The sequence below is a fragment of the Dipteris shenzhenensis genome, chromosome 19 (assembly GCF_047967505.1).
Source record: "Dipteris shenzhenensis isolate YYH24624 ecotype China chromosome 19, Dip_SZ_1.0, whole genome shotgun sequence".
NCBI classification, from domain to species: Eukaryota; Viridiplantae; Streptophyta; class Polypodiopsida; order Gleicheniales; family Dipteridaceae; genus Dipteris; species Dipteris shenzhenensis.
The window spans coordinates 18894089-18908871 of NC_141614.1; the positions used below are offsets into that span (position 1 = coordinate 18894089).

The 14783-nt window shown below is 43.6% G+C and overlaps 1 protein-coding gene across 1 annotated transcript in view; it reads left to right on the forward strand.

The window, feature by feature from the left end:
- Nucleotides 1–13045, forward strand: part of LOC147890181 (HAD-superfamily hydrolase, subfamily IG, 5'-nucleotidase) — a 125829-nt gene extending 112784 nt beyond the window's left edge. The window contains exons 13-14 of the mRNA XM_087390684.1: nucleotides 11322–11642; nucleotides 11811–13045. Of these exons, the coding sequence (XP_087246810.1) occupies nucleotides 11322–11642; nucleotides 11811–11849 (360 nt within the window). The 3' untranslated portion in view covers nucleotides 11850–13045. The remainder of the gene's footprint in view (nucleotides 1–11321; nucleotides 11643–11810) is intronic.
- Nucleotides 13046–14783: the final 1738 nt, after the last annotated feature.

The following is a 14783-nucleotide window of genomic DNA, read 5'->3' on the forward strand; positions in this document are numbered from 1 at the left end:
TGAGCAAGTAGATGCATTTGAATATTGAGAATATTCAGACCCCCGTGCATCTTTGGAGATCAGAGACGATGCATAGAGAGTAATCTGAGACTTGTCTTGCCATTTTTTGAACACCAGAAAATTTCGATGATAGCAGACATAAAGGAAACCAGATCTGCCTTAGTGAACATGATGAGAGGCAGATAAAATTATATGTATGCTATCAAAATGGATTGTGTTATTTGCAAACGAACATGTAATGGCCAAGTTGCAAGCTTCCAATATTCAAGTTTTGCCCTCAACTTTGTGAGCACCCAATCAGTTTGTTGAGAACGGGTGAGTCCCCAACCTAGAGGATAGCCACCAAGATGTCGAATCAATTGAGAAGTGGAAACAATTTCCCCAGGCCACAAAAGACCATGCCATTCATGAGCATGCAACGGCAACAATTTTGATTTCTGAAAATTGACCCGAAGACTAGCAACCAATCCATATGTAGAAAGAGCCTGCATAATCATGGACAGACCATCACACACACTTTTTTTTTTATGAAACCAGTAACTATATTATTAACATGAGATCAATGTACATGACATTAGACTCCAAAAGAGAGCCTAATGAAAGAACTCAAAAACAGTCAGAAAACACTTCAAGGCTAGTAGCATCCAAGTCCCTCTCAGCATAACTATCATATAAAGATTGCTTGAGGGACATTCTGAAGAAAGCATATGCCTGAGGAAACTGTTGTCCCATCCTAGAATGCAATCTTTGTGTCCAAATAGTCCATAGTACCCAAAAACGAGTCCAGTGAAAGAAAAGGAGGAATGGAGACATCTGAGATGAGAAGCATCCAAACATCCAGAAGAGTTTCCCGAATCTGATGGAGGGAAACCGAAGCTGCAGCAAATGAGAAACATGAGTGATCAATATCCGAGAGTGCGGGCAAGACCATAACAAATGGGGAACTATCTCACGGTGATGAGAGCAACGGGGGCAGGAAGGGAAAGCAATGCGACGTGCTGCCAATTTCACCCCAATGGAAAAAGCTCCCACTGTATATCTCCAAAAGAAAAGCCTATGTTTCAATGGTAATTTGGCTTTCCAAATTTTTTTGAGTCGTGATTGCCACCAAGATAAAGGCCTATCCAAATTCCAAAGAGTGTTGGCATGCTTATCAATCCATGGCGGTGGAAGAAGAAATCTGTAGACCATCGAGGAGGCCAGATTATGCATTGAAAGCGAACAGGTAGCAGGGGATAAGGAAGTCAGATTCCAGTCCAGCAATCTGTCCTGTACAAACAGTGGAGGAACGGAAACAAATGGCTGCAACATAGTTGTAAGTATTCTCCAAATGGGCCTATGATGCAGACCCAAGGGGAATGTCCTGCAAGCTTGTGGAAATGAAAGGACATAACCATGTTGATCCACAACATCTCCGACAAATCTTATGCCCAATTTCATAAGATTATATGCTTTAATAGGTGCCTGTAAAGCGAGAGGCGATTCAAACACCTTGCATCCAATGGATGCTTTCCAAGCGAAAAGAATTACTATGAGGGAAGAAGCACCTGTCCATTTAGCATAAGAGAGAATTCTCTTCCAATCATGAATAAAAGCAGTAGAAACAGAACAACCAGGAATTTTCCCCTGAAATGTGGTCATGATTGCTTCCCAGTGATCTGTAATCCAATGCCCATAGGCATGGGACATCATGTTTCCACACATAGCTGCTAACATAATAGCCCATGGCTGTTTTTGCTGGAAAAAATCAGCAATCATAGTGCTCTTTCTTGCCAACATATGAAACTGAAGATTGAGAATATTCAGTCCCCCATGAGTCTTAGGAGAACAAACAGACTGCATGGGAAGTAGTCGCAAAGCCTTTTTGTGAGATTTGCTTTTCCAAAATATCTCCATAGCCTGGGACATATAGGAAGCCAAATGCTTAAAAGACGAGGGAAGAAGAGGCAAATAAAATTGTACGTATGCCATAATGATAGACTGTACTATCCGAAGTCGAACATGTAGAGGCCAAGTGGACAAATGCCAGTATTCCAGCTTCTTGTTGATCTTTTGAAGCACCCATTTGAGCTGTTGTTGAGGGGTAATATTCCAGCCAATGGGATACCCTAAATGCCTCACAAGAGTATGGGAAGGGAGGATGTGGCCTGGCTACAGTAGTGCATTATGCCAATCAGCTTCTTTCAATGCTAGAAGATTCGATTTCTGTAATATGCCGTCCAGCAGCTATGCCAAACATTCAGAGTATGCATCAAATGAGAGAGGTCACTTTGAGAATTCCTGGGCATGAAATATGAATCATCAGCATATGCCTGTGCAAGAAACGGCTGTGCCCCTGGAATTTGCAAGCCATGAAGCTGCCCTGTATCTGCAAGATGGTCCATATGCAACAATAACGGATGAGTAGCAATGGCATACAGTAGCTAACTAAGAGGGCAACCCTGTCTCACTGAGCGGGTGATAGTCCATGCTCTTGACAACCCACCACCAAGCAAACACTGCGCAGTGGCATGAGAATAGAACCAGTAAATTATATGGACCAGCCGAGGGCCAAATCCCAATTTATGCATAGTCTGAGAAATAAAATCCCAGTGGACAGTATCAAATGCTTTGGCAATGTCCATTGCAGAATGAGAACATCTTGTTTAGAATATCTGGCATACTCAATTGCAAGCAAAGCATTGGAGATATTGTCAGTAATCTGTCTTCTGGGAACAACAAACCCATACTGCCTGGGATGAAGTCCTGCTTGCAAGATAAATCGAACCCTGAGGACAATCATTTTGGCAATGACTTTGTAAATGAGTGGCATAAGGGATATGGGCCGCCAATCAGCCATTGTCTCACACAGCCTTTTTTTAGGGATCAATTTGACAAGGCCATGTTTCCAAGAAGGAGGAAGAGATTGTTCTACCCAAGCATGATTGATCATAAGAAGCAGAGTGTTCTTGAGATCACCCCAAAATGCACGGAAAAATTCAACAGTCAAACCATCCCAACCAGGAGAGCTGCCTTTATGTAAATGACTCAAAGCATCATCCAGTTCATTAAGCATAAAGGGCTGCTCTAGTGCACGAGCTTGTTCCGGGGGACAATATGGGCTGAATATGCATTAGAAATTGAAACCTAGCTGCATTCACTTGCATTGAATGATCAGGCTGAAGAGAAGAGAGATGCTGGAAATGACTAGAGCATTGCGATTCCAATTCTGATTTGGAGGTGGTCCAGGTGCCATCATCTTGCCTGATCCTGCAAATATTCTCCTTTCGCCTATCTGAGGAGCAGCCCTTATCCAAAAGGGGTTTCATGCGAGCTCAGATTTGCCACTTCTTTAATTTGCGAAGATCATTTTGATGGATGATGTGAACCGCATAAGCACAAGAATCCTGTTCAGAGGAGGTGAGCTGCCTATAAGAGCTTATTACATCCATTTGTTGCTTATGAGATTGAGCCCATTTCAGCTTAAGCCTGAGGTTTCCCATGTAACTCCGTCCATAATCTTGAATAACAGACTGCAAACGATGGGCAAGACTGATCCAAGCGAAGTCCATGTCCTCCTGAGCATGTAAGAGGAGGGGGCGGACAGCCACTCTCACCATGTTCTGAAATTGTTGATGAAGCAAATAAGCACTATTAACATGGAGTAGGCGATGACCAAAAAAGGGCATATCATCTGTCAAACGTGCTATAGATAATGTCAAGCATACTGGAAAGTGATCAAATAGCAAGAGAGAATCATCAACCCATAGTGCACATGTGAAACTAGCATACTGCTGAGCATGCAACAAATACCATCTGTCAAGTCGAGCCCAGTAATGAGTAAAGGCATTGTGACGGTATGTGTAACCCATATCTCTATCCCTTATTGAGAGCCATAAATCTTCTGCATGCAAGAAAGAAAGCATATCTTCCCAATGTCGAAGCTCAGTGGGGATCATGTGAGAACGATGAGTGGTGTTTTCTTGGAGGGCAGGCGAGTTATTAAAGTCTCCACACAAAAAGGCATTAGACAGCCATGGATATTGTTTGAGGGAGGCCCACATTCGAGCTCTTGTCGCAGAAGTTTGAGAGGCATAGACAGATGCTATTTCATAAAGATCAGCATGACAGATGCATCTGATCACTATCCATCGACCCTGGGGGTCATTGTAAGCAACCGTGGGCTGCATATCATGTTTCACCAGCATGCATACCCCCGAAGAGTGCATTGTACCAGCATAAAAGATGTCATAACCAGCAAAGTGGCCTTGCTGGCCAGCCAAGAAGTGTTGGTTGTGTTCCTGTAAAGAAATTACATCGGGGTGCATTCTATGTACATAGTGCCAAAAAAGTCTCCACTTATTGACATTGCAAAGACCTTGAACATTGTATGTAATGCAAATAATTGAAGTAGACATAGAAGGTATGTACAGCCGAACCAAAAAGCATAGTAAAGGTGTAAGTTGTCAGGCCTCAGCCATGACATCGACGTCCACCTGGCCTCGTGGATCAGTAGCTCTATAATCCTCATCATTGTCACATACAGGGATGCCCCTCGTGAGCACATCAACCCATAGTTGAGAAGTGAGGGTATCAGCAGGGGTAGAGGCCTGACCAGGGGTGGAAGTAGAGGCATTCCAATGGCGAGATTGTAACGGTCGTGGCTTGAGCGCAAATACCTTTTTGGGTTGCTGCCAGGCACCCTGGGGAGAGGCATGAGATTCTGAAATTTTGCCCTTTCCCTTATCCTTTTGCTTGGCTGGAACCTGAACCACATTTTCTTTGGGAGGGGCAGATTTAGATGCCATATCCCCCAACTTGCTAGGCATAGCCTTAGGCCCTGGACCATAAGTTGGAGGGGAAGTATTTTCTGGAGCAATAGCTGTAGGTGGGAGCTGATGCAGGACTGCAGGACACTGTGAAGCTAGGTGGCCAAACTTATGACATGTGAAACAAGCACCTGCAAATACTCCCCATTTCAAGTCAAAATATTTTTGGCCCAAGGGAACATCCTCCACCTCTACCGCAATGGAAGGAGGGGTTGGGTGATCTGTATCCCAAAGAACACAAAACCGATTTCGATTACCCGAAGGACGGGGTGGGCATACAACTTGCCCCAAAGTAGCTGCCAGACTTGGTAACTCAGCCCTCATATAGTCCGAAAAATCCACTACCTCAACCCATACAGGGCAGTGATGTTGAATGAGACCGTGATAATCCTTATTTGGCGACCATGGCATGACATGGACCATTTGTCTGCCATAGAATAGAGGGGACATCTCCAATATCTGTTGACGATATGAGGCATCCAAAAAGTGCACTTCATAAAAACCTCGAGAAGCAAAGTATACTCCAACAAAGCAACCTCCCAACAAAGCCTGAACCCACTGAGCTACAGCTTCCCTGGGAAGAAAATGATAACTGCTTGCCGAGAAAACTTTTGGAGAGGAGCGACCAATGAGGGCAGCTTCAGCTTATATTTGAGGGCCGGGGGAGGTTTGGCCCACTCCTTCCGGCTGTGATGAAATTCATCCTTGAGCATGTCGAAAACATAGTATCTACAGAGGCTGAAGTAGAGAAATCAACTTGCTGTCTTTTGGAGTCCCGGGAGAGGTCTTTCCGGGAATAGCTTTTAAGATAGTCCTCCATGGAGGTAAGCAAGGCAAGATCGATGAAGAGGCAGAAAAAACCAAAGCTGTACAGCAGGGTTTGTACAGGGCAAATAGCATGGGAAAAATATAGGGCAAACAGTACGGACAAGATGAAGTTGTATGGACTGTACGGATAAACGGGACTGTACGAACTGTACGGGATGCTGACAGGGCACGCGGAGGCTGTACGGAGGAAGACGAAATGGACGGAGATGCTGGCGCGTGGGGGCTAGACTGTATGGAAAAAGGCGGGGGTGTACGGACATACGGAGGGGGCTTCAGAAGGGAACAACGATGGCGATGCACACACACACAACTGGAACAGGATTGCACGGGGTTGCGCAGGAAGAGGCGGGCCTGTTCGTACGGCCGTACGACACCTGTACGGCAACAGTACAGGTGTACGGACAGGTGGGGGAGCTGTATGGGACCTCCTCTGTCTCACGACCTGCTCTCTCTCACGCTCTCGAGCTCTTTCTCTCTCACACACACACACTTTTTTTTGGGGTGAAAATTTTGATGATTATAGTCTTCCCCTGAAAAGAGAGCTCAAGAGTACATCAGCTGAAATTTTTAGTCTATGACAAGTATACATTGTAATCTATGTAATGAGTTTGCAAACAATCAAAGAGAGATTGCTATAAAGATCGTATGAAAAAAATTAAAGTAGAAAAGGTAGGATCACCAAAGACTCTATGGTTTCTATCTTACAAGAGAGTCCAGAGTGCCGAGTAGCGAACCCATGAAAAGAACAACTGAAACTCTGGTCGGCGAGGATGAATCCCAAAAAGGAAGAAAGACTTGCTGAAGGTTGCATGAGGAAATCTCAATTGCAACCGTTGCCAAAGAAGACCCAAGAAATCACAGGTGTCGGGGCAGTGCCAAAAAATATGAGACACAAACTCCCTCCGAGACAAACAATGACGACAAATAGTGGGAGCAATACATCGGCGTGCTAGAAGCTGCCCAGATGGGAGAACCCCCAACAGAATAAGCCATAAAAAGACCTATTGCGAAGAGGGACCTTGGAATGCCAAATCTGCTTCAATCTTTTCCGCCACCAATTTGCTAGATGATCCAAATGCCAAATCTGATTTGCCCTAGCTGCAGCCCATGGTGGAGGCAATAGAACTTTATATAGACATGACACTGTAATATTGGCGAGCTTCAAAGGTTGAATGGACGAGTGTGATGAAAGAAGAGTCCAATCCTGAAGCCTATCCTGAAGCTCTAGAGGCGGTACGGCGGGCTGAAAGGGCAGAAGCATACGAGTAATAGCTTGCCATATAGGGCGATAGTGCATTCCTAAACCATACTTTCCAGCAGCCAAAGGAAAGGAAAGGAGAGTGCCATCATCATGAATGACATCAGCCACATAATAGATCCACTTCCCAGCCCTACTTCCCCTCAACCCGCACAGCTTGAGCCCACTCAATCCTCAAACAAGGTTGTCCGATTTCACTCACCCTGTTTGGCCTCTACATAGATGAGCGCGAGACCTTTATACAAACTCTAGGTCGGGTGGGTGCTCTCTCACTGGTACTTTGATTCAGATCTTCTTGTATTGTAGGGGGCCTTCATAGACATTCAGATGCACTACAGTCCTTTTGTGAGTCACACGATTTGAAGGTCAACCTTGGCAAAACCAAGGTCATGGTCTTCTATATACCTCCTGAACAACCATGCATAGAGAGCAGTTCACATTTGATGGATCACCGGTTGAGATTGTCTCGTCCTACACATACCTAGGGGTTCTCTTTTCTAGCCCTATTTTTATGATAGACCAGCTATGCAGCCCCGTCTCAACAGAGTGTATGGCATCACGATGCGAGAGATTGGGACTTAGACTTACCCCCTTCCAGTATAGCATCTATGCGCCGTTTCTCCCACTTAGGTATCACGAGTTTAATACAGGAAAACCTCTTGCAGCTACACATATTCCGAACCTGATTGGAACCGTAGAACTCCCAGTGAAACTTAGCTTCTACAGAGATCACTGCCTACGTATTTCTGACGTGGGTTTTATTGATCCTCCTGGATATAACTGGGTCCACCTCCCCCATTCATTGAGGATCTCTATTGGGTAGTTTTGGGTTTCTTCACATTGACTTTGCATTGAGAGTGGGTGAGCCAAGGGAGTACCTAGGGAGCGGCGCATATGCACTCTATGTGAGCTACAGGAGATTGGAGCATTGCATCTTCAGGTGTCCAATATACTACGAGATCCGAGGTCACTTTTATTGCCTCTTCAGAGACAAATTTTGGTTACTTTCCCGCTTCCTCACCTTTTTAGACCAGAGATGTTTGGCTGCCTTCATCCATGAGGTAGTTAGACATCAAGATCACCTTCTTAGATCATAGAGATAGGGACGAAATGCACTGGCAGACCCTCAGAGCATAGTCACAGAGGTTTTTCAGCCACATAGCACAGGTTATCACCACATGGACCTACGATGCGGTCAGGACCCAGATCTAGTGACGCATCATACCGAACAGAGGATGGACACACAGATTACACTTGGGGACATTCCTTCCATGCTCAAGATGGGGGTACGACCTACTGGGGTCACCGTAGCCCTGGTCTGATGCAGAGCCTCTGCCAAGAGACCACGCCACATAGCGCCCACAAATAGTCAACAACACTCTATCTCTGACTTTATGCTACCACTTCATCGGGCACTGGGTCCTTCATGATCTTGCGTTGGATTCTTTATGTATTCTGATGATCTATGATGATAGTGGCGATGATGGGGGCCACACTGACATGGGCATTATGCTTTGGCTTTGTATTTAGGTTCTTATGACTATGTAGCATGTAGCATGTAGTATGGGTGTTGATGCTCGCTTAGTAGCTCCACCCTTCCAGCTTGTTTGTATATGGTTTCTCATAGTCTCATAGACCCATGTAATAAAATTTATTTCTTTCTTTCAGCCCGTCAGCCTTAAGCCGCCCCACTTCAGCCCATCCCGCTTGCTTTCTTCCTTTTTAGCCCCGAGCGAGCACATCCACCTCCCTTCTGCCTCATCTACTTCCCTTCTGCCCTGCCCTCCACCAATAAGACGATTGGCGAAACATGCTATATACTGGCAGGCTATTTAAGTATTATTGCTGGTAACAGTATAAATACTACCTGTTAATATCAGCGATAGTATCGCATTTGTTGACAATAATATTTCATACTTTCTCGCTAGTTTCCTAGCACATCCATGCTGCACCCCTCTTGGCAGGGTCGGTGCAGGCCCCAGGGCTGCAAACAGGTTGGAAGAAGGCGCCGAGCTGTGAACAAGGCGCCCAGACAGTGGCGAATGCACTAGATGTGACTGTGAAATAATTCTCCAAGAAGACCCAAATCTGAGCACTGAAGTTTGCAAAGGTCAGGAAAGCAGGTTTGCAGGGAAGGCATCTTTTGCATTTCTTCCCGTTGGCTCCAAATGGGCGTCCTAATGGGGTTACCCCCCCCTGCACATGTGAATGCGCTCTTAAATTGTGGTCTTTGGCTCATATAACGGGGAAAAAGAAGCTCCCCATTAAACCACCTAGGAAAGGATTTTTCGAAGGGCGAGATGGGGTACTTGAGTACTATGCGTAAGTGCACCCAATGCCTGGATTGATGCATGGGAGGCACATAAACTGAGGTGTGAAGGTTTGTGTGCTTTATATGTCTTTCTCACCTCTGTGAGGAGGGGAGCTGGTTGGTAGGGGGCAGGGATAGGAGGTGGAAAGGTAGCGAAGGGGGGCGGGAGGGATGAGACAAGGCAGGGGGCCAGGGGAGATGGGGGTGCAAGAAGGGGGAGGCGGGGGGGCAGGAAGGGGGGGTGGGAGCACTGAGAGCAGGACGGGGGGGGCTAAGAGGGGACCAGGGGAGATGAGGGGGGCGAGAAGGTAGTTGATGAAATAAAGTCCCACTTAAAAGTATCAAAAGCTTTGGCAATATCAACTTGCAATAGCAAAACATCCTGTTGCATATATTTGGCATATTTGATTCCAACATAAGCATCAGCAATGTTATCTGTGATATGCCTACGAGGAACAAAACATATTGCACAGGATGCAACCCATCATGTAAATAGCCTTTCAGCCGATCAACAATCATTTTGGTAGTAACTTTGTAAATGACTGGCATAAGCGTGATAGGTCTCCAATCAGCCAAAGATTCACAAATTTGCTTTTTTGGAAGGAGTTTAACAAGACCTCTCTTCCATGTGTCTGGCATTTTCTGATTTTGCCAAGCAGAATTCACCATATGCAACAATGTATGCTTCAAAAGAGGCCAATATTCTAGAAAAATCTCAACTATAAGACATCCCATCCTGGAGATTTCCATCTACCACAGGATTTGATTACATCTGATAATTCCCTCTCAGTAAAGGGTTCCTCCAATTCCAAAGCTTGAGTAGTGGAAATAATAGTAGAAACATGCTGTTAAAGTAAATTTCTTGTAGACAAAACACTCCACGACTGTAGGACTCACAGTAAGACTCTGATATCCACCAACATGAAGTCCATGAGAAAGCGTTTTTGTTCCTCAATTATGTAAAGCGCTCAGATGATGCTGGTGCTCAGATTAAACGAATGCACCATGATAGGGAACAGAGTGTGCAAAAGTATAACACATTTGTGACCCAAGAAGCAATAGTTCCTATACACCTTGAGCAAGAATTACTTAGCATCCTTCATAGTGACAACTCCAAGGAATTCTGGATGAAACACTCAAAAAAGAGATTGCCCTACCCCATCCATGACCTTGCCATTTGGAATTCTTGCTATGATACCCTATACAAACACCCAACCAGCCCACACCTGAGGTCTTGCATCTGCTGCCACCTAACTCAATTGGCAGTCTTCACCCTTATCGATCTTAAAGACTCCATCCAAATTTGCAGAATGGCAACACATAAGATCCGGGGTTCCCTCAATAAAAATTCTAACCACGATTGGGAAACAGTGACCCTGATCCTCGCCATATTCGCAGTCATTGATACTTTTATCCTGTTTCACGAAACAGGAAACCCTTTGGATGCGAGCAAGTATTGGAGTATCATCGTTAGCCACTTGATGGCCGACTTATGTGGGTCAGCACTAGTGATGCACGTCAGTCCACCCTCAATTACATCCTCACATTACAGGCTATTATGGTGAAGTTGACACATCGACATCAGAATCGATTGACTTCCAGAAGAAACAAATACCGCCAGTTTAAAAGGCAATGTTAAACACAGACTATGAAATTCGTTAGATCGAGCATGTCAAACTTTTTACTGTAACTAAAGCAGTGATCAGAATATTCCATATATATGCTTTCCTGCTAGAAATGCTGAATATTTCTTCATCGATCTTTGTGACATGTAGACCATAATCCATTAGAAATTGCTGGTAATTATTAGGCAGTTCAACTGCAAAGGCCAGCTATACCACCCAAGGAAAACTCTGTTACAGCTACCCCTTAAAGAAAAGTTATGGCATGTTTAAAATGGGAGATTCTCTGAGACAGAGCTCACTCAATCTTTCAACTACGCAACAGAAAAGGAATCTGCTTAAATTAAATGGAGGCAAAGTCAAGTTTGGAAATTGTGACGGTACATGTACCTTATCTAGTATTTAAGGTTTTATGCTTATCTGTAAAAGATACTGGGTGAGTGATTATCACGTCAATTTTATGACAGTGATTATAAGTTTGTTGGTTATGTCAGGCAAAATATCACATAATGCAGGAGTTATTGGGCAAATTTCACGGTTTGCCCATGACAAATCCCAGAGGTGAAGATGAAAAGCTGCTTCTTCTGTCCTTGAGGGAGGAAAGGCAAAAAGCACGGTCAGCAATGAAAGCTATGTTCAATCCACATTTCGGTTCTACTTTCCTCACTGATACAGGGAAAGAGTCAGCTTTTTCTTACAATGTGCAACGTTATGCTGATGTTTATACAAGCAAGCTAGAAAACTTTGTACATTTATCTGAGGAAGCTTGGCTATATACACCTTTCGATGTAAAAATTTTACCTCACCATGTTAAGGTATGGTTCTCCTCTCCCTACTTTGACCTCACGTGTTGTGATTCATTGTGATTGTGCAAATATGTATGATATCTATGCTGTAAGCGACTCCTAATGCACAATATTTTTACCCCTTCTGTAACAAAAATCATGGATTCTGTCTGACATGCTTTTTACCAATTCCTGCAGGTCAGTCCATCAAGTCTTTTGAAAAGATCAAGCCTCTGATTAAGAGATCTATTTCTGTCTTCTAAGCAGAATTGGCAGATTCTCAGAATCTTATCTGAGAATCTACAGGAAACCTCTATTTCTGTCTTCCAAGCAGAGTCAGCATATCTTGTCCTAGAAAATGATGTGGCTTGTTCTGCCATTGCAGTGCCAGAATTTCTGGCAGACAAGTATCTTTTGAATCAACATAATATTTGGTGCCAAAGTATAGTATTTCGGCATAAATTTGCACATTGCATATTGGCTCCTGACAATGTTCAATTCGATTTTCTTTTTCTTTTTCGGAAAGATACATCCAGCCAGCCCTTCTTCAATATCCTGGGTAACCATAGTATAATTCAGCCCAATTTTTGCTTCAGCTCCTTGAATATGGGATTTTACTTGTTTCCTATGCTTCAATTCTTTCCCTCTGGTTCTGACGAGCAGGAGACTACATAAATTCCTTTCTACAGTTTCAAAGGTTATATGAAGCTTGTAAAACATATTGCTCTTATGAGAATGCTCAACTTGGCCCAAGAAACTCTTGATCAACCATACAGGATCATTAGGCTCTTCTAATAAAAAGGAACTTGTTTGGTTCTAGGTGAGGCTCACACGCCCATGGACTCTTGGAACGCTGGATGACCTTATGTCATAGCATATTGATGACGTGGAGATAAAGGACATGGATTTCTTTCTGTGAGCGGTGGCATTGGGCAGTAGAAATAGGGCGTGCATTCCCTATGGGGGGATTTTGTGGAAGACATGTGCAGACATAACATAAGGCTTTGGATAGAAGCTGGTGGACTTGGGTACGACATAGTAGATCGGCCTAGAGAGCAGTGGATGACACATCAGTAGAGGGCATCCGAGCAAATAACCAAGGAACCGGCTACGCAAAGGTACGGTGTTGAAAGTCAATTGTAGCCCCCTGTTGGAGCAGTCAATCATGATTCGCAACCCAAAGTGACTAGGCAGGTCTCTTCATTGGTAAGCAATGAATTCAATGAACTAACACAAACTCTTCTTCCCTATGTGCGATCTCTTCCCTATGTGCGACCTGAATAAGGTAAGTAAAACACTTGTAAGTGATATAATGTAGCAAATGTTTTGTAAGTTTATCTGTAGCTGTGCATGCTATATGCATAATGATCAGCTTTACTCTGCTACTTCTCTCCTGGTTTCGTTTGCAACTGCCTCTATTTAGGTGATTTATATTTCAGATCATGTTCCTTTAGGCTTCTTATACAAACAGTTATGTTCCTCTAGGCATGGTCGTGCATGTGCATGTGTAGCTATGTACATGAGGGTTGTCAAATATGGACAAGCATGTACATGCCTATAGTGTCTTTGGCTCCTCTGAAAAATTTCACATCAAATTCTAACTTCTCCTACCCTCTTACGGTGGTACGCCTTGTAATTGCACAAATCTACAAGCTGATATAGAAGCGTGTCATCTTGACAAATTCTTAAGAGGCATCTGTGTGCTGGTACTTTTGTCTTGAGCTAGAGCACCAAGTGAACCCATTAATTGGGATTGCAAATCGCCTTGTACACTTCATTAAGGTTTGACTTTTGCTTACTTGAGAGCACTTCCTAAAGCAAGAAGAGTACCAATAGGCGTTTGGGCAAGGGCATGAGAAGGTCCCTTAGAGTCCATCATGTAGTCACTCATTAGAATGATCTACATGAAATTGATTACAATTTTTGTTTTGAAATTGTGAATTTATTTTTCTAACTCAATGGAAATATTAAGTGTAGTTCATTGACACAGCAATGGTTTCAAAATTAATTGCTCAACTTGATTAAACAAGGAACAATGCCAATGTGAGATGAGGTTGAAGCTTGAGCTAGAAGGGGAGCAAGAGGAAAGAGTGGTGGAAGGAAATTGAGAGAGAGAGAGAGAGAGAGAGAGAGAGAGAGAGAGAGAGCATGGAGTCATAAAAGATGAGGGTAAACTGGCAAATTCGATGTGAGTGGGATGTAGTTCCCCTAGTCCTTTTTAGCCCTCTTGCTCAAATGATTCCTAGTGCTAACTTGCTGATCTAGCTTATTTTCTATTTCCTACATCTATTATGATGGTATGCTTTTTATCTTGCAAATACTAGAAACTCAATACATTTTACAAATCATTGTGTCAAATTGTGTGGGATGAATTATAGGAATGATGGCATGAAATGAGAGAGCTAAACAACTCATGTATTTATGAGCATCTATAAAATATAGTGTGTGCCCATCCTTAATATTTTCCCTTGTCTTGAGTTATTCTGTTGAATTTTACTTTGTCTCAGGCTCATGAGGCCTCCCAAAGACGTTAATACAACTCTCTCTCTCTCTCTCTCTCTCTCTCTCTCTCTCTCTCTCTCTCTCCTACATAGCATCGAAGGCGGCTGCCGGGACGTGTTGATCTCTCTAGCCTACATAGCATCATGATGGATATATTGGGATGAGCGGGAGAGATCAGTATCTCAAATGGTTTATATCTATAGAGTTTTTCTCTTCATTCCATTTCTACCCTTAGTTAGAATAGAGTTTATTCCAATATTGTCTTTTTCTCTTTTACTCTGAGACTCCATTAGTTATTCATAGATGTATTGGTTTTGGTCTCATAAGCCACTTTGGCCCTCTTGTAGACGCTAATATACCTTTCTTCTTCCTCTTCTTCTTCTTCTTCTTCTTCTTCTTCTTCTTCTTCTCTCTCTCTCTCTCTCTCTCTCTCTCTCTCTCTCTCTCTCTCTCTCTCTCTTGAGCATGCTCGAGTTAATGTACCTCTCTTTTTATTCCTATCATTTTCTCTCTCTCTCTCCATTCATTTCAATACAGTTCAAGCTACTTTGTTTCCCCCTCCACTCTCTCTCATCATACATGATACATCGAATACATCATGGAAATTTGAGGTGGGTTGTAATTCCAACATAATACCTATGGGCCATCTTCGTGTTGGTGTTATCTTTT